The sequence below is a fragment of the Nelumbo nucifera genome, chromosome 4 (genome assembly GCF_055504915.1).
Source record: "Nelumbo nucifera cultivar China Antique chromosome 4, China Antique-T2T, whole genome shotgun sequence".
Classification (NCBI taxonomy): Eukaryota; Viridiplantae; Streptophyta; class Magnoliopsida; order Proteales; family Nelumbonaceae; genus Nelumbo; species Nelumbo nucifera.
In genome coordinates, this window is record NC_142652.1 from 18134399 (window position 1) to 18155048 (window position 20650).

Consider the following 20650-nt stretch of genomic DNA (forward strand, 5'->3'; position numbering starts at 1 on the left):
GAGACATTTCTGCACTTAATTGTACATGCTTTACTATGAGATATGGTCTGAAACTTGTTTGCTTTGTAGCACCCAAATTTTTTATGCAAGTGTTTTTGTAGTAACAACTATCCATTGAATAACACCTTGCAATTTATATAGTGCTGCCCCATGAAAAACTCAGGGATAGAGTGACAATAATGCCACTTGTTGAAAAGCCCCCCCCCCCCCCCCCCCCGATTTGTTGAGCCTGATCTATGTTGTATATTGCCATAAAGTTACAATTGTGAAACTGTATGATGCTTTTCTGGACCATCCTGTTTTCTATCCATCATAATCCATTTTTCTTGCAGAGAACAAAGACCCCTGAGCTTATTCCTGAGGAGGCAGATCCAATCTGGTCAAGAGGTGCCCAAAGTATTCTGTCTACGAGTAAGGGAATTAAACAGAAGGCTCAGAGCATCAAAAACAGTATCTTTGATTTCTTGGGAGATCCAAGGCTTGGCCCAATCTTTCTCTTAGGAGCATTGATCTCTTTTGGTAGTATATACTTGCGTAGGAGTCAATCAACTCAGCCTAGTCAACAAAGTACAAAGGTCAGCTTTACTCAAAATATCTCTTTGGATGACCATGTATTGTACATCTTAGAGAGAAAGTAGCTGCATTATACATATTAATCTAGCTGCTCATCACTTTAATTGTGATTGTACCTTTCTCAAAAGGTTATCATTTTGGTATATTAGAAAATATATTCAATGTCCTACTAGACAAGCCAAAAATTAAATGATTTAAACATGATCTGAAAGTATTTTTGCATTATAGACAAAATGGGTCTATAATGGTTACTTGAATACCCAATTGTAAGTTATTTATGCTACTTTTTTTTATGAAAAGGTTTCTATTTTTATATTCCTTGAGTCTAGTATTTTCTATTTCACTTGTCTTTCAAGTTCTTTTAGAGTCCCTTTCTTGAATACCCAGTTGTAGTACTGTCGAGACCCATCAAGTACTGCAAAAACACGTTTTTTGTTTCTTTTTCCTCTTCCCTGTAGTCTCTCTAATCTTTTCTGCACAAAACCAACATTTATTTTTTCAAGCCACTATTATATCTGCCTGTCTCTACAAGCCCTCTAAAGTAGCATTCTTCTTCTATATAACAACGTCTAAAGAATTTGATAAATAACTAAAGCACAAGTGCACATCTGCAACTCGATACTTAAGTTAGTGCTATAATCATCTTCAAGGCATGTTTATGCTCATGTACTTTCGTGTGAAAATTTGAAGAAATTTTCATACCACTTCACTCAATTAAATAATTAAGTTTTTATTTATTTTTTGGGTAAGGTCAATGTGGGGTCTCTTATAGATAGTCTTCTTAATTACATCTTTGAAAAGAAGAGAGAAAACCTTTTGAAATACATCATCATTTAAAGCACAAACCAATATGTACAATATTAGCCACTTAATGCCATCATTTATTTTCGTATAATTTCACAGACTTCATAGAAATGAGAAATATAATCAATAAATTTATGTTATCATCTCTTTTTACAAATATGATAATTGATAGTTTGTTACAAATACTTGGGAGGTTCATTTCTTCATATGGAAGACCATGACCAGCCGAAGTAATTTGGCTGTAGACAATGTTATTCTGAATCTTGCCACTTGGAGGGAACCTTAGTCATTGGATTAAAAGCAAGAAGTTGATAAGAAGATTGCAATATGAAGAGAAGACATATAAGAGGATGGTTTGCAATTTCTTCCTTCATGGATGAGATTTAGAGATTGAGTGAAAGCAAGAAGTTGATAAGAAGATTGCAATATGAAGAGAAGACATATAAGAGGATATTTGCAAAGAAACTTACCTACCTACCTGTAGATACCTAGAAGAAAAGGTCTTTCCTCTTCTCTTGTTAGGTAATCCCCAAAAAAGATATTTTGGGGGTTTTCTCCTTTCTTTCTACGATTCCTTTTTTCTTTCTCTCTTCACTCTTTAGAGATTGAGCACCCTAAGAATCTCGAAGTTGTTGGGGTTATTTAGCAATCTTTCTCCAGAAGGGAGGGGGGCTTGTCGCCTCCCCTCTAAGGGAGATTAAATACGGATTGAGGTGGTTATGTAACTACTTCTCATATGAGTGAAGAATGAAAGAGGGAGAGCCAGGTTGATATCCTCAGTGGCCCAGACTTTAATTAACTCATTAACCTTTTTTTTGTAAGTAAATGAGACTTTTAAAAGATCAAAAGCAAATATATTTTCTTTTATTTGTTTGTTTTTATATTTTCTTTAGTCTGAATGCAGTTTAGTGAAGTAATAAGTTTTCATGCTTCTTTCAGGAAAAGGTCAGACCCAGTCAGAGAAATAGGATGAAACCATCAAAACAAGATCAACTACCTCCTTCCATGACTGATGCAGAACCAAAAGATGCATACCAGATGCCATTATCAGATTCTGACTCAGAGTAGTTCAAATAAGAGGCTGAAATTGAAGCTCACCAAGAAGATTCAAAGCAAAGTTGGAAGCTCATGCACTAATTTGGTTATCTATAAGCTTATGGAGTGTACAATTACAAAAAAAAACTACCTATTAGACAAGAACCTATTCCGTGTCAATGCAGCACATTTATTTTGCTCAAGATAATTTTACAAAATCAGAGTTAGTCTTAAATTGTATAGATGAAAACATACTGGCATCACCTTCAGGCTTCAGCTACATGGCTTACATTTGAAATCCTGTCCATTTCTAATTTCCAATTCCACTGCATTAGAGACGTCATTCCTTTTCCTGTCCTGTCTACAATCTCCACTCATCAGTGCTGCCATCCAACCGGACCAGACAGGGATTTCGCCTCTTTGTTCTCCTAACCATCCTTATCGGGAATTCTGGATGGACCGGTGGAGCCAGAACTGCATTACAACATACCCAGCCCCACGACATTCATCAAAGGACACATCTCTAATCCCCTTAGCCTTCCCCAATTTCACCCTCCTAATCTCATTCCATGACCTTTGCAACTTTCACAGCAAAATTCCACGTGTAATTGTACATCCTTATATCCAAGGTTTAAAATATATTGGGCATCTTTTTCTTTTTTCATGAGTATCGGATCCGTATTGGGCCATATCGGGGGTGTATCAGTAGTGTATCAACGAAAAAGATATGGCCAAAAATTGAAAAAAAAAAAGGTGGGGGGAGGGGGGGAAGCAAGCTTCTTTTTCCTGAAGTAAGTTAATTTTTTTGAAGAATTTTCAAATTTTGAAAAAATATGGAAAAAGTAGGTAAGTTTTTTAATTTTTTATAATATCTTGTGATTTCTTTTTTTTCTTGAATGTTTAAATTTATGTTCATTTACACTTCTTACATTCAAATTCATAATTTTTTTGTGTTATCAGTATATTTATGGAAATTTCATGAAGATATTTGGGAAAACATAAATTAACAAAAAATTTGAAAATGTAATTCTTTCTCTACCTATAAAGACTAAATATGTGTTAGATCTATGGATTTATCTATCATATCCATAGAGTAATTGAAATTTCTTCTTTAATATTTTTTATATTTTTAAAATTAAAAAATAAATAATAATTAATTATATTTTATCATTTGATCACAATAATTGAATATATTATAATTCTATGGATGATCTATCATATCCACAGACCAATTAAGCATTGAGGTCTTATATTTAGTGTTATTGATACATTTTTATGATTTATTAAAGTATTTATAGTGTTTCCAAGCGTATCTTAATTTTCTCCGATATGCATGTGTATCAAAGGCGTATCCCGATACATCTCTTAAAATTGTATTTCCAATACACTTGGTGTTTTCAATACTTTGAACCTTGCTCATATCATTGTATTCCATGAAAAATAGCACATGTGGGCTGGCAACAGAGTATCCTACTCCATGTTAGGACTGACATCAAGAAAGAATGGCTCTGTGACATTCCCCTTTAATCAAAGGCTCACGGCCTCTAGCCCACCGAGAAAGGTTCAAGAATTCAAACACATTTTTTTACTAGTAAGTGTGCACATGTGTTGCACGTGGAGGTTGTCATGATAATGATTAAAGTATAAAAAATTAAAAGGAGGGTCCAATGGAAGTTCAACTGTTCAAGTAAGAGAAATCTTGAATAATACTCTGTGGTGAACAATGACAAATTTTCAAATTAATGAATCCATTGTGTTCACCCCCATCCTGGGAGAATTTCAGAGTATCGATACACAATAGGGGTGGCAATTTTCCCCGTCCCCAATGGGTACCCGGGCTCCCCAATCCGACGGGGTCGGGTATGGGGGGTACTTTGGCAGGATCGGGGTTGAGGATGGGGTTATTCCTAAATCCCCAATCTTTTTTTTGTAAAAGATTAAAGCTTAAAAACAAAAACTAATATCATTCATTCTAAAAAACACTCGATAAACAGAGAACCCTGAACCCTAGTTATTCACTTCTTCGTCTTCGTCGTCGACTAACCGACCGTCGTTGCTATCGCCACTCGCCCGTCGGATGTCTATCGTCGCCGACTACCACTCAACAGAGGATAGAGAGACTCAAAGAAGAAAGAATTGAAAACTAAAACCCAGTTCTTCAATCTTCTTTCGTCCATCGTCGTCCATCAGACTCTCTCATTGCTGACCTCAAATCACAACGGTCCTCTCTCTCTCTCTCTCATCAGTCTTGGGGTCCCCGTCCCCATCCCCAAATGGCCACACCAGGGATTCGGGTCTTCGACGGGAATTCATCCCCGTTCGGGGATAGAGGAGAATTCCTTTCCCTGACAGGGATCAAGGATGGGGATGGGGGCTGATTTGGGGGGTCAAGGTCGGGGATGGGGAATGCAATCCCCACCTTGTTGCCATTCTTAATACACAATACCTAAAATCCATTATTACACGATATAGGGGTGATACCAAGGTTCAAAAAATTGTTACGTATCAACCCATATCGGTCGATACATATCATATCGAGCCCTTCCCGATACACCCCTACAGGGGTTATATCGGATCAAGGCTTGGTTCAGAGGGTAGCTAGGACTTAAATTAGCCCCTCTGAACCAAAATCGAAAAAAATAAGTGGAACTTAAAAATAAGGGCCGATACGCCCTATCAATACTTTGAACCTTAGGTGATACTCTTAATTAATTAATTAATTTTAAGTTTTAAGAATCGAGTCAACGCATCTCTAAAAAGGGTATTAACCTTTAAAAGTGGCTTTTAATATATATTGTAATCTTATACGTATTGATACTTTGAAACCTACAAAAAGTATCAATATCATTACGATATGTAGAAATCTAAACACCTTTATTTATTTACTTTTTGGTTAGATAATTTGTCATTTGATATGGTGAACTATCAAAATATGAAACCATTAGAACACCTTTTTTATTTTTTTATGATATGCGATCGTACCTGAACTGTACGATGGCATATCTAGGGTTTCTTTCATCTGAACACATTTTTTTTATTTTTATTTTTTTTGGTTTGATAATGTCCCATGACAGTCTGCACAACCTTCGTACGAGTATTGTTAGTGCAAGGCCCGTTTGAGTATTGTTCGAACAGCCTGCACAACCTTGCATGAAGAACATTTTCGTACTTTGTTTGAACTGGCATTGCACTCAAAATTCAAAATGCCAGAATTTATTTATGGGAAACGTTCCAGATGGACAGCTGAAACTCCTGTGAGGTTGGTGTGAGGCACGCGGCGAGGAGCAGATCCGATCTCTATGCTCCTCACGGAGCATACCTCACACCGACCTCACAGCACGTTTTGACCGTTGATCTGAAACATCTCCGTGCTTGTAAATCTTTTATTTATGGGAGATGTTCTAGATGCATGACTGAAACTGCTATGAGGTCGGTGTGAGGCGCACTCTGAGGATCAGATTCGAACTCAATATTTTGATTTTTGAATTTTGAATTAATAAAAAGAGAAAAGATGGAAAATAACAGAAAAGAGAACCAACAAACAAGTTTTCTTTCCCGATGGTGCCGAGTATCAGACATCTTCCAAAGGGCTCGAACTGGCATCAATACCAAATTGTTAATTAACCATGTCCTCAAAATTCCATTTTTGCGGCACCTGGAACCCAAATCAACAAAAATATCCTGCACTTTGTCTTGCAAGATTTGACAAGTCTGAAACTAAGAGCCCATAAAACAAGCTTATGGCTGACCCTATTGAGAGACAAGCTTATTGAACTGCTATTCGATCAGTCTCAGTTACCAACCATTTGCTCTCCTGTCTTGCATCTGTAGCTTTCTCTCTTCTTTCAATTTCTGCACAATCTCAAGTATCTTAGGATTGTTAAAACGCTCACGTACATACTTTCTCTCCTCGGCCTGTATCTCCTTAATGGCACTGGGGTATGGGTTGGGGGGTGGCTTCTTCCCTTGGAGATGTGCAATTTGCTTGAGTCGTTTGTATGCTAGCTTCTTTGCCTTCTTCTCTGCTCGATACTCCATCTACAGCCAGAGAAGTTTAGTGGTAAAGTAAGAACTAAGAAGATATAATGCATAATCCTGACGACAATGAATCATATGAACACGTAGAAATATATACATCAGCTACAGCCATCGCTTCCTCTTCAGTTGCTCCCTGTTCTTTCAATTCAAGCACCCGCCAACCAAAAACACGAGCTGGAGGTGGCTCAAAACCACAAATCCTGTTCAAACATCAGCAATAAATGAACTTAATATTTACCTACATATTATAGTTACAATAGATTTTTCTGTACCAACATTTTTACAAGATTTCTGAACATCTAATAAATTAAGATTCTCGAAAAAAAACTTGCAAAATTTCTGCAACCCCTGCACTTTTTTTTTTTGAACAAATAATTGGTTCACTCATACAATTTTAACCAATTTCATGTCATACTGTAAAGCAATATCCTCCCAAAAAATGGTATAACCTAAGGGTCTTTAGGATGTCCATTCACAAAAGCTTTTCCTTGGCAAACTTTTTGTATCAGAAGAAAACAGGCTTAACTTGTAACTTACTTTTGAGCTCTTAATGGTTGAAGCTAAACAATATAATGGAAAAACATAATCAAGAAAGTGGATAAAAAATAAAAGAAAACAAAAGGTGCAAATGTTCATATTAAAAGAATAAAAGAGCATTTTACCATCAATATGAGATTAAACCAGTTAAAAATCATAATTTACTTTGGTACTTAATTTAAGATAGGCTAACACATCCAACTTCTAAACCCAAAAAACCATTTCCTAGTTTGTTTGTTTGTTTGTATGTATGTGTGTTTGTGCATGTGTAACATGAGAGAAATGAAACAAGGATAAATATAAACTCCATGACATATCAAAACTATTAATCATCTTCTATAAAGGAACAACAGGCACATCTTTTGTCAATCTTGGATGCCAAAGCATGAACTGCTCTAGTGTCACAGGTGACTCCTTTGTCACGCCATCAAGCACCTACAGTGAGCCATCCGAGTGCCAACTGCGTGCCTTCATGGTGTCAACATGTGTGTCATGGGTGGGCTTTGCTTGTATTTTGTAAGGGGGACCGCCAATGGCGTTATTGTAATTACTTGGTATGCTTTTCCATCATTTTGATGTCACTCCCCCAAAAGCTTAACGTACTCTTTGAGGGGAGGTAGGTAGTCGAGTGAGCTCATAAGCGTGTAAAGGTTAAGCACGAGATCCCCTCGACACTGTACTGTGTGCTTGTGCTTACCATTGATTAATGCAATACAAATAGCCTTTTGCTAATTCGTGTGCCATCTTGTTGCCTTTGTGTGTGTGTTTTCTTTGTTTCGTAGGTTTACTCGCCCATTTCGAGTGCCGCACGGGGCCCCAACGATTATCCCCGTGACAGTTGGTATCAGAGCAAGTGCTTCTACAAATACTTTGGACCGTCTTCGTCCCTACATCAACCCAATGAAGAGCAATCGGGGCGTTTCCGATGACACACCACATGGGCGGATTCAAGCCCACGACACTGACGAAGCTCCACTTGACGAACCTACCAAGACACAAGCCCCAAAGGGGCGTACAACCAAAGCTAGCAAGCGTGACAAATCAGTCGACCAACTAGCTACCGTGGACATGCGCCTCCTACGTTGCGAGGTGACAGTGGGAGAAACCCGAGATCGGGTTGATGAACTCCACCTCAACCTAGAGACGGTTGAGAATGCAGTGGTGGGAACTAAAAGGACGTTTCAATGGCGCCTTCAGAGACATGCACACCACCATACAGAATTCGGGAGCTGGGCCTTCCCAAAGCAGCCTACAGGGCTTGCTAGACAGATTCCAAACGCAATTGGATGAGATGAGAGATGAGATGACTCTCCTAAAGAGGACAGTGGCCAACACACCAAGCACTCCCTCCACCCTAGCTTCCATGAACATCAAGATCCGAGAGCCAACACCTTACTCGGGTGCTCGGGATGCTAGGGAGCTTGACAACTTCTTGTGGCAATTGGAGCAATATTTCTCTGCCACTGGCATCATTGACAACCAAACTCAGGTACGTACAACTGCTATGTATTTGACTGATATCGCAATGTTATGGTGGCGTAGGTGTTGCCAAGACATTGAACGTGGAACCCGTACCATCGACACTTGGGTTAGATTCAAGCGTGAGATCAAGCGGCAGTTCTACCCAGAAAATGTGGAGTACTTGGCGCGCCGAAAAATGAAGAATCTCAGACATCAAGAATCACTACATGACTATGTCAAGGAGTTTTCGGCCTTGACGCTGGAGATCACTGACATGTCAGACAAGGATCTTCTATTCAATTTTATGGATGTTCTCAGGCCATGGGCTGAGCTCGAACTCCAGCGACGTGGGGTTGAGGACCTCACCACCGCCATGACCATAGCTGAACAGCTTGTTGATCTGAGAACACCTAAGGAAGATGTGCAAAGACCATCCAGCCCAGGTACCATGAGTTTGAGTGGGGGATATCCACAATCAACCCCTACAAAGGAGAAGCCAGTGCCCGCGGACAAGCCCTACACTTACCAACAAGGGAAGAAGCCACAAGGAGGCCCAAGCTACCAGGGCCACCAATCCACTAGGAGACCTCCTCCTGTGCCGTGTTACCTTTGCAACGGGAAGCATTGAACGAGTGACTGTCCAACCCGAAAGAAAATAACTGCCCTCATCGCCAAACTCAGTGATAGTGAAGAGAGCGATGAGGAGAAACCCACAGCGGCGCCCAGAGTAGGCGCCCTCCAACTCATCAATGCCATGGTCAAGAAAGAGGCCACATCAAAGCGGCCCACCAAAGCCCACAAGGGGCTGAGTTATGTAGACATCACCCTCGACGGGAGGCCGACCCAAGCCTTGGTGGACACTGGGGCCACCCATAACTTCATTTCGCTTGCGGAGGCAAAGCGACTCGGCTTGACCACCACCAAACAAACTGGGTGGGTCAAGGCTGTCAACTCCGGGGCCAAAGCAGTAGAGGGCACGGCCCGGGGAGTAGAACTCCGAGTTGGACCATGGAAATGACCCATCAATCTATCTGTGGTTCCCTTGGATGATTTTCAGGTGGTTCTTGGAGTGGAGTTCCTCAAGCAGGCGAAAGCAGCACTTATGCCACACATCAACAGTTTGCTTATTCTGGACGAACACTCCCCTTGCATGGTTCCTGTCTCGTCAACCTTGCAGATACTTGGGAAGCAGCTTTCAACCTTGTAGTTGTACCAAGAAACTATCAACCATGAAGACAGCTCTACGTTAACAAGGAAGAACCCCTATCAAGTACCTCACATCGACACTGGAACTGGTTGGGAAGTCGTCACCAGGAAGAAGTCACCCCCAAGACAGTTCCATTTTCAGCGCCAACACCAATGCCAGCGCCCAAGTCAACACCAGCAGCAACATCAGCTTCAATGCCAACCACATCAGTAGAAGTCGACTTCGCAGTAGAAGTCGCAAGTGCGTGCAACTGGTGGGCCCAACAGAAGAAGACCCAAGGCCGTGTCAAACCTTGCCCACATCTACTACCACAACCACCGGGGAGAGCAAGTGCCACCCAAGCCATCTAGGGACCACATTCACATCATCCCTAAGGCTAGTTCCCGTAGTAGCCCTGTGAGATACCCTTGGGGAAAAATGCATGGGAATCCACACCTTAATAATCCAAAACACCATTTTGATCCTTACCTGGCCCAAACCTACCCCTTAGCCAAATAGAACCAGCCACTAACATACCTTGAGGCTGCCAAGAAAGGACTTAGCCATAGGAAACCCCAACAGAATGAGCCAACCCGACCATGCCACCAAAATATACACCTCAGCCTTGGACGACAGCCGGTTCGGGGAGCAGCAGAAGAACTCTCCTTCCGCAACAGTGACTCTAAGCGACCAGCCGAAGCCGATCTCCGAGGACATAGATCAAATTGAGTGGGGGAGAATGTCACAGGTGACTCCTTCGTCGCGCCATCAAGCACCTACAGTGAGCCATCCGAGTGCCAACCGCGTGCCTTCATGGTGTCAACATGCGTGTCATGGGTGGGCTTTGCTTGTATTTTGTAAGGGGGACCGCCAATGGCGTTATTGTAATTACTTAGTATGCTTTTCCATCATTTTGATGTTTCCTATTGTCACTCCCCCAAAAGCTTAACGTACTCTTTGAGGGGAGGTAGGTAGTCGAGTGAGCTCATAAGCGTGTAAAGGTTAAGCACGAGATCCCCTCGACACTGTACTATGTGCTTGTGCTTACCACTGATTAATACAATACAAATAGCCTTTTGCTAATTCGTGTGCCATCTTGTTGCCTTTGTGTGTGTGTTTTCTTTGTTTCGTAGGTTTACTCGCCCATTTCGAGTGCCGCACGGGGCCCCAACGATTACCCCCGTGACACTAGTGCAAATGTGCAATGCCAGAAACAATAGGCTGTTGCCTGCCAAAATCACTCATAAGTCCATCGGAAAACTCATCAGCTCAGCATTGATTAAAAAACAATTAGCCATTGGGTGTAAGTTGTTTTATTCTCTAGTAAATCAAAACAAAAGAACAATTACAAGGCTCTGAATCAAATCAAAATCTCCCAATGCTTCTGAACCTAAAAGTCTAAAACCTTTTTTACCCTCAAAAAGAATACAACTCACCAAACAGCGCATGAGAAATTGATGGAAAGAGGAACAGACATGCCAGTAACAGAAACAAACAATGAAAACCAATAACCTAATTTCTAACATGCATAAACAGTTTTACTACTCAACTACTGATTCAAAAGATATCAGTACTAATGTTGCACTTATGAAAGCATTGAATATCAATAAGACTACAAAAGACCAATAACCTAAGTTCTGGTTAAGCTCTAACCAATGAATTTTAAATCTCTTAGCTGTTCAACCTCCTACCAGCTACATCTCAGATATTTCAAGATTTCCAAAATGCTAATACCTTATTCGGGTATTCTTTTTTTGAAGTGATGACTTGGTAGTCAATGATAAGGAAGGATAAATTTGCAAGACAAATAAATCTAGATGATTCATTTCAAAAATCTTCCACTTGGCAGCTTAGGCTGACCAAATTTCTTTGCATTTCATATACGAAAATGCTTCACATTTTGGGCCATGCTACATGTCAAATTATAAAGAAAGCCCTTTTCTCAGAACCTAGCATAAATTGGAAAAGTTCACAGACATGGCAAGCTGTAAGGTTGATCCACATGACAAATTCAGATTGTTCCTTATTTGATGGGCAGTCTAGACAGGCTACATCTTATCGTGACAGTGTTGAAATAAGAGGTGTCTATTAGAATTAAAAACTCAAGTGATCTGTGAGAATACCTTTCTACTCTTCAAGAAGACCTTTTGGCTCCTTCATTGAGGATTTCTGACTAAAAAAGTTCAATAACCAAACTTTCTTTGATCATATGGGTGGTTTGTTTGGTTAAACTTGCCACGTGCAGAGGGTGATGCACTGAGCTACAAAATGAGATTTGTATTTTTTTTCTTTTGATAATAAAGAGAAATCAATTTTGACATCTTGATCCATTCCTGAGAAGGAGAGAAGATTTTAGAGATGAATAAAAGTCATGCTGCCATTTGCACATTGTCTGTATGTCAAGGGGCCAGGTTGCACAATCAATAGTGTCTTTCTTTTTTATCTCCATATGTGAATAGCCCCCACCTGATTGTAAAAAAGTCTTTTTGGCAATGTGGGTTCAGTCCTCATTCCGTTTAGCTGCAGGTGAAGTTTGGTTTTGGGGGATTGTGTGTATTGAATTTCAAGCTGATCATCATCACTATCAGAATAATCGTTGTTATGGTTTTTTTTTCTTTATCGTCACAGGTTTATCTAGTGGGATGAAAGTGAAATTCATAAGGGAAAAGATTGGTTTTCTATTTTCGTCTTCATGATTATGCTGGTCCATATCTACTTCTAGGATCCTACTGAAAAGTATGTGGTGTCGGGGCCAATAACTACATTTGTAATGGGCAATCACAGGTTGAATGACGCCAACTTTTCCAGACACCTTGACCTTGCCGTAAAGGATTTTGTAATTGCTTTATTCCTGGGGTTTAGGTTGTTGCTCTCTTGGTAGATGTCTATATGCATGGTTATCATTCCTATGTTGTTTGGACAATAGATGATGGTGCCACTTTTTGCTTTCTCTAGCTTCCATAATTGCAGGTGGCACAGAGTTCTGGCTAAGTTTCCTATACAAAAGTGATTGTGTTTTTTGCCCTTGAGTGTGCCATGAGTTTGGCATAGCCTTCTTGTGATGCACCCCACTAGGGTTGCAATAATGTGGTGGTCTTCCCTCAGGTTAGAAATATGTAGGGTATATTTTGAAACTTTAAAAGAGAATGAAGTGTAAAAGGGTTACAAGGTATATTTAAGTCTTTCTGAAAAACTTAGGGTACATTTAAGTCAATTTATGAAAACTCGGGGTATGTTTAAGTCTTTTACCCTTAAGATTATCATTAGACTAGTCATGATCCATGAAACAAAAAAAAAATCCAATAACTAAGAAGAAAATATTGGTGAAGATAAGAATGGCCAAGCTGAGATTGTTGAGGACAAATACTATATATGAAGGCTAAGAAATGGTTTGGTGAAGTGTATTAAAAGCCAATAATTTCCTGATGTCACAGAACTATCTGATGCAGTTTGAAGGGCTTAAAGGAGCAGGGATAGAGAAAAAAAGGGCATTGGTTGAAGTAGGAACAAAGATGTGAGGACTTGAGACTTACCTGTAGCCTAGATACAGTAAAGTGGGTGAACAGAGCTTAATATAAGAACAACATTTGACACATGTAAAAGCTGTTCTTCATATATTTGTTAAATAATCATTGAGATGGTTATATTTATCTATATTTCTTTTATTAACCCTTGGTAATTTCTGCAATATGTGTATCTACTATAAAGCTCTTGTCTCTGTTCTTCAACACTCAAAAACAAAATGGGAACAATTTTAACAGCTAATTACTTGTTTTTTCCACATAATATGCTCATTCAGATTCCTTTGAAATAAAAGTAGCTACTGACTGTCCCATTTCACAATAGTTAAGCCTGGATTCAACTTTCAAAAACTGAGTTTGGTGCCCATCTCAGCTTTCCTCATGCTAGGTCAGGCAAGCATTGGTTCAGCGAGTCAAGTTGCATCCCAGTGCACAACTCTATTTCCTCAAACAAGGTAAAAAAAAAATACCAATTTCAATACTAGTAAAAATGAAAAAACCTAATTCGTTTCCATTTCTTTAGAGAATCTTCGGTGGCAGCTAAAAACAATAACATATAACTTTGGAAGCATTTCAAATACAAGTGATGCAGAAGAAATATAATGAATGCAATATATAACAGAAATACATATTGCTACTTCTATTGAACAAAAACAATACCTGATAGCATCTTCATGTTTAGAATCTGGGTACTTCTTAAAGAACTTCTTTATATATACATCCTCAGGAAGACTAATCTTCTCAATTTTTCCATCAGTGCGAGGAAAAGTCACAGGTGGAGCCCTGTTTTATGCGATCAAGCGTAAGAATGAGCAGAATAATCCAATTCTTTTCAAGACAAGATGCTAAGAAATCTATCACAATCATGAAATCGAAAAACAGAAAACAAAATGAAGAAAGTGGATAACAAACTCTTCCATGGCCTTGAGCCATATGGGTTTGGCCTTGGCGAGACCCTTTACGAGTTTCCTAGTCCTCGTTAGAAGATCTCCTCTCATGAACGACATGGTTCCCTATCTGCTACCGATACAACGGTAGAGCAGCTTCCGAAGCTTACTATTATTCACCCAATACCTTGTAACGTCGAGCTTTGATGTTTTTAGAGAAATCTCTCAAAGGCTCCCCAAAGGTCCAAAAGTACTTTACACCTAAAAGCAAGAAAGCAAAAAAGCAAAAGAAAAAGGTTCAATGTAAAAAAAGGTTCCCAATAGGGTTGTGAACGTCGGAAAAATACCTCCCCGGCAGTTCACTTCATGGCCAAACAGACGGAGTCGCCACCCATAAGAAATCAATAATGGGGAGTGATGGGTCTCCCGGAATTAAAATCACTCCATACTGCCCGGTCGAGACAAGGCTATTCCGGGTAAGTTGAGAGAGAAAGGAAAGGGGTTAGGCACCCCTCTCTCTGGTCAGTGTGAATACTGGATTTCCCTTCTCTGCTTACAATTACAATGGATCTAAGAATCGGGTTCTCTAGCAACTCGAAGGAATATAGTGTTTCTTTCTTCTCTTCCAGACCAGTCCCCTTTTAGACGCAGGGGACTGAGCAAAAGGATGAGGAATCCCTCACCCCCTTTCTATCAGAACCCCACCTTCGGACTCAGTAAACCTGTCTGAAGAGTGAATAAACACGCCAGCCTCTCGGTTACAAGAGAACACTCCGAACCAATCAAGAAGCAACCACCAAAGCAAGCAAGTAGATAAACATTATATGAACGGCAAAAAGATGAAGACTAAACTACCTTCGAATTGCTAAAAACACCTCAAGCAAGAGGATGAGGTAATGAGTTTTACCTCTTGTGGCCTTTACAAGTATCAACGATGCTGGTATTCGCAGATGGGTTTGAAGAACTCGAATGGACGATATGGAATTCTTAGGTCGGCAGTTCGATAGTAGCAGTGGAAGCAGATCGACGGCAGAAAAGTGATAAGTTGAGGTTTTAACGGGAAATCAACTGGAGGCCGAAACTCGTCCAACGAAGGATGGTAGCGCCGGTGGGGAGATGGAGATCGCGGGTTTTGTTCTGAATTGCCGCTCCTCTCTCTCTCTCTCAGATTTTCTCTATTCTCCTAGAACTCTTTCTCTCAAATTTTCTCTGCCCTCTACCCGAGCTCTCTCTCTCCCGTCGTCTCTACCTTCTTATCTCCGTTTTCTCTCTTTCTCAGTTCGAACACCCCTCTCCTCTTCTCAAACTCTCTCGGTCTCTCGCCCTTTCTGTTGTTTTTCTCAAAAACCTCTCTCACATTCTGGCTCTTCTCTAACCTCGAAACTCTCTCTCTCGTTTTCTCTCTCGAGTGCTCGGGTTTTTCGAAATTCCTCAAAAAATCAAAATGAATGAGGGGTCTGGTAGGTAAGTTAGGATTTGTTGGGGCATCCTCTCATGTCAGTGTTTCAAGGGTCAAAAAGGGTAATTTGGGGAAGGAAGGGAAAATTGGTAACTTGGGGTCCCAAAGGGATAGGCTTAGAGGGGGTATTTAGGAAATTTGAGGTATGAAGGGCATTTTGGTATTTTTGGGAACTTGGGGGAATTTGGGAATTTTGTACGAGGGGTAGTTTAGGAATTTAGAAAGGGGTATTTTGATAATTTTGGGTAAGAGGATTTTGGTAACTTTTGGAGGAAGAGTAATTTGGGATTTGATCCAAGGGGTAATTTGGGTAATCTAGTCAAGGGTATTTTGGTAATTTGGAAAGAGGATAATTTGGGGATTGTTTCAAGGGTATTTTGGTAATTTGTCCTAGGGCATTTTGGGAATTGGGAATTTAGGGTATGATGGGAATATTGATGGTAGTTTGGGAATCCATCAAAAGGGGTAATTCAGGTAATTTTGGTCAAGGGTATTTTGGTAATTTTGGAAGAAGGGATATTTTGGTGATTTTAGGAGGGGTATTAAGTCAAGGGGTATTCTGGGGATCAGTCAAAGAGGTTTTTGACGTTCTAGGTCGACTAGTGGGATCAGATTGGCTCAATTGGGCCTAGATGGGGCAGATCTAGAAAATGTTTGTTACGACTAATCTAGAGCCTCAAAACGGAATCTAAGTGTGATCAAGGGGTAGACAAAGGTGTTTTAGGATGAAATTTCATGGGTAGGTGCTTTGGGAGGTCCTAGGTCTAATGGTTGAGGTGTAAGTGGGGATTGATTGGGGCCATCAGATAGGCATCGGGCAGTTTTAATGGTGGATCTGATGGATCTTGGGATGAAAGTTGGTTTTTTGGTTTTTTCAATGTTTTGAAAGGATCGGAAGGGTTTGATCGGGTGTTTGAAGTAAATTGGAGGTTTAGACAGCGGACCGAGCAAAAATCAGGTGCTGACAAGGGTCAAATAGATTATTAGGGAGATTTCCTACCAGAACCCACCTATTCTGCCACGTTAAGGGAACCTACAAATGACCTCAACCGTTCATCGGATAAAAACCTGTGGGGTTGAGGTTGACTCATTCAAGCATTTTCGGGCTTCGGGCTCAAACCATAGATAGAAAAGACATTCTAACACCCTCCCAACATGATTTGGGACCACATATCTCCTACATATCATAGACAGAAAACATCAAATAAAATCCAACTCACAAAGAGTCTGCATCACCTGCCAACAAAAGACATTCCAACACCCTCACAGCATGAACTGGCACTGCATATCTCATACATGGTGGGTCCCACTTTTATAATGGGCTCCAATTTCATGGTGAGATATGCGGTGTTGGATTATGTCGGGAGAGTGTTGGAAGGTCTTCTATTTATAGGTGATCCCAACTCACAAATAAAAACTCATAATCCCAAATTATGATAATCTAAATTTTTAATTCATCAAGATCCCATTTGGCATCAATTGTAAAAACTCTATTCTGAAAATTCTCATCTTTCATAATTTACATTTAATTCATATTTCTTGTAATCAGAATTAGGTTTGGTAAGGCTGCAACTTGGGCCGGGTTGGTCCGAACCCAAACCAAAAAAATCAGGTTGGGTTGGGTTGGGTTGGGTTGATGTTCGGGTTAGGATTAGGTTGAAATTTATGAACCCGACTTTACTTCGGATTGGGTAAGGGTTGACCCCTCGGGAAACCCAAAAACAACTCTATAGTTCATATCATATATAACCATATGTTATATATATAATATATATCCCATAGCTTGTTGCCTATAAAAGATCTATTATAAGTCATAACTTATAATAAACTATAGTCATTTCAAAAACATTTTTTTCTGAATTTTGTACTTAGAACCAATAAAAATATCAAGAAACAAATACTAATAAAACATAGGATTAATATATGTAGTGAAAGTTGAGTTAAGATCTTAGATTAAGAAGTTCTACAATATTTTAAGGGATGGGAAGAAGGTCGGGTTGGGCCCAACCCGAGCCCAACCCAACCCGAAGTCGAAATTGACTTCAAGACTTCGGGTTGGGTTGGATTGGGTTAGGATTGGAGGTATTTAGTTAGGGTTAGGATTAGGGGGAAGGTCGGGTTGAAAATTGGGTTGGGTTAGGGTTAGGGTTGGAAGTTTAGAACTTAGGGTTGGACTAGGTTGGCCTCAACCCAACCTAACCCGGCCCGACTTGCAGCCCTAAGGTTTGGTGTCATCTCATTTGCTCAGACCAAATATTCAAATGAAAAAATACAAAAGAAAGCATGTCAAACTCTTAAAATAACTCCACTTCAAACTACTTTGTTGTACTGATTCTTAATTTGTTGTTCACTTGTTTATTAGATGTAATTAATATTCTCCACAGAAAAATAAACAAGACCATCCACCTATTATGGCTTACTTCACATGAAACCTTAAACTTATTAAAAGAAGCTGAGGGTTTCACACTAAGACAAGTGTAGGAGTCGTGGCTTTTTAATTTTCCTCTATTCAGCACAAACAAGAGAAGAAGAAAAATAGAAGAACAATAGAAAAGAACTTTACCACCGCCAATCAAAATTGGCTTTTAAGGATGCTCCTTAGAATTTCTACCTTAAGCCCAATGTCTCCCCAACAAGTGTAACAAAGAAGATGAAGAGAAATTTCTTTAAATCCTAAAGTCTACCGTTATTTCTTCCAGTCTTTTATTTTCTATTGCTAGCATACGTATCACATGTTGCTAATTGCCATGTAATCAATTTTTTCAAAGCAAAGTTTGAATCCTGTGTATATAACTTGAGACTTCAAAGGAAGATGCTCGAGTTTGAACTGGATAGCCCAAGCAAATGGAGGCAATTCCCCACTTTAAAGCAAAATTTGAATCTTGGAACACACTCATCCGGTACTCTTGGTTCATATGATTCTTTGAGCTAGACAAGCCAAGCAAACATAGGCAATTCCCAATTTAACCATCAATCTCATCCACAAATTCCTCTTATTCCTTATCTACGTTTTTCATGCCAATGCTTTAGTGTTTCAAGCTATTCCCACTAAAACTGAGTAGCTTCCAACAAATCTAACCAGAGGTAGAGGTGTAAAGTGGGTCGTGGAGGTAGTGTATTTGATACAGATACATTATGATAGAGTTAGCAAGGAAGGATTATTCAGCCACAAAGAGATCACTGTCCTATTTGTTCCATATATGTCCCAGTGTCTTCCTACGGTGGAAGCATGGAGAGACCAATGGCATGCATACAAGAAAGCCATAGCTGAGAGAGAGCATCAACTTTCTTTAAAAAAGGTCTGCTATTCTTATTTTGTTTAGATTCCTTTCCCCTGGTTATTGTTTTTCATTCTATATGTATTAACCACCAATTTTGTTCCATTTGTTTCTTTCAGAAATCTAGTGAGAAGAAAGAAGGGGAGAAAGGTGAGTAGTTGGATGTATTTCCATCTAGTGCTGGTTCCTAGTTGTCACAAAGGGTTTCTAACCTTACTATTAGAATAATGATTTTATTAGCTTATTCTCAGGGGATCGGAGTCATACAAAATCAAATAAGGGCATGGGTTCCCCAAAAACTGATAAAGCTGAAGGCAATGTAGCAAAGGATGAAAAGAAGGGGCCACATGGTACACCCTCTGGACAGGCTATCGATGTCAAGAAAAAGGAGAATGGTAATGGAAATGATGTCAAAGGAAAAATAGCTCAGAGAGAGGGGGATGCAAATGAGAAGAAGAATGAGAAAAAAGATAGAGAAGCAAGTGGAACGGGCAAGCATGTTGAAAAAGTGAAGCAGGATGACTCTTCCATTGCCCAGACAACTGAGTAGAAGCCTGGGAAAAAGAGAGTTGTGAAAAAAGTTACAAAAAATAAGGTTTCTAATAGTAAAATAAATGACTCAAAAGAAACAGTTGACAAACAAAATGAGACATTGGATGAGAAAAATGTAGAGGAAAAGAAAGTTAAGCCAGAAACCACTATAAAGCAGGATGAAACTCCTGTGGATACTTCTGGTGTCAAACCTTAAGAAAGAAAATTGTAAAAAAGGTCCCTGTGGGATAATCTTCTAAAAAAGGTGGTAAAAGTGTAAGCTCTGACGAAATGCAAACTGGGAAAGAAGAGGAAAATCCAAAAGATAAGACAGATCTCAATGGTTCTTCTGTTGTGCCAGAATCTATTGTCAAAACAACTACTAAGAAGAAAATCATTAAGAAGATACCCAAAAAGAAGGCCAACAATGTGGAAGAAAAGAGTGGAAATGCTAAGAGCAAGGATGTTGAGAAAGATGAAAATAAGACAATTGAAGGAAGTGAAGTAGAAAACGTGAAAGAATCAACTGCAGTTGCAGATAAGCAGGTTGCTGAGGCAAACAAATTGGAGAATAAGAAAAACCCTAAAACAGAGTCGAAAGCAGTGGACACTGAGAAGCAAGAAGATGGCAAGGAGACTACAAAGGAAGAGAAGGGTGCTGATATTAAAAAGGACTCTGGGTCTAAAGTGGACTCTGAGGCTTCCAAGGAAAAAGTTTCCAATAAGGATAGCCGTGAGGCCAAAAGGGAAATAACCAAAGATGAGAAAGAGAAGAAAGACAAAGAAGGGAAAGATGAATCTAGAGGCAAATCAAGTAAAGAGGTAAAGAAAAAGGAAAGTCAGATGAGCCTCCTCAGGATCCTGGCTTGTTACTACAAACAAAGTGGACCAAGGATTCTGAAGTAGGTCAAAATTGCATGCCTTAACGTAATTGTTATTTAAATTGTATCTATGTTAACTTTCATACCGTGCTGTCTGATCCTAATTGTTGTGTACAGATCCGATCATTGACACTTTCACTGGATTCACTATTGGATTATAATGACAAGGATATTGAAGAAACAACCTTTGGGGTTTTCTTTTCAACTTAACTAAAAATAGTCAATGCTTGTAGTTAGTCTATTAACATTGACCATTTTATTTTTTATGTTCAACCCTTAATCTTATCCTAGAATTATCATAATATCAAGTGATGTGGGCCTGAGTTTAAGGTCTGAATTTTCTTTTTAGGAGTAGATTAATTTGGAGAAGATAGAGTTTAAGGTCTAACAAGATACCACTTCACGACTAACAAAAATCATGGTCTATCATGTAATTTGTATTTACTTATTTGATGGCCA

The 20650-nt window shown here is 39.5% G+C and overlaps 2 protein-coding genes and 1 pseudogene across 2 annotated transcripts in view; 2 read left to right on the forward strand and 1 right to left on the reverse strand.

The window, feature by feature from the left end:
- Positions 1-2710, forward strand: part of LOC104598200 (DNAJ heat shock N-terminal domain-containing protein) — a 79210-nt gene extending 76500 nt beyond the window's left edge. Inside the window, exons 19-20 of the mRNA XM_088904404.1 lie at positions 333-575; positions 2317-2710. Of these exons, the coding sequence (XP_088760530.1) occupies positions 333-575; positions 2317-2445 (372 nt within the window). The 3' untranslated portion in view covers positions 2446-2710. The remainder of the gene's footprint in view (positions 1-332; positions 576-2316) is intronic.
- A 3221-nt stretch (positions 2711-5931) lies between these two features.
- On the reverse strand, positions 5932-15492 carry LOC104598083 (uncharacterized). The gene is made up of 5 exons (XM_010259983.3): positions 14950-15492; positions 14068-14303; positions 13816-13938; positions 6548-6650; positions 5932-6450 (listed from the first exon to the last, which is right to left on the reverse strand). Exons 2-5 carry the CDS (start codon positions 14160-14162, stop codon positions 6208-6210), a joined length of 564 nt encoding a protein of 187 aa, XP_010258285.1. The 5' UTR covers positions 14163-14303; positions 14950-15492; the 3' UTR covers positions 5932-6207.
- On the forward strand, positions 14450-20401 carry LOC148792057 (uncharacterized; annotated as a pseudogene).
- The last annotated feature ends 249 nt before the right edge of the window (positions 20402-20650 follow it).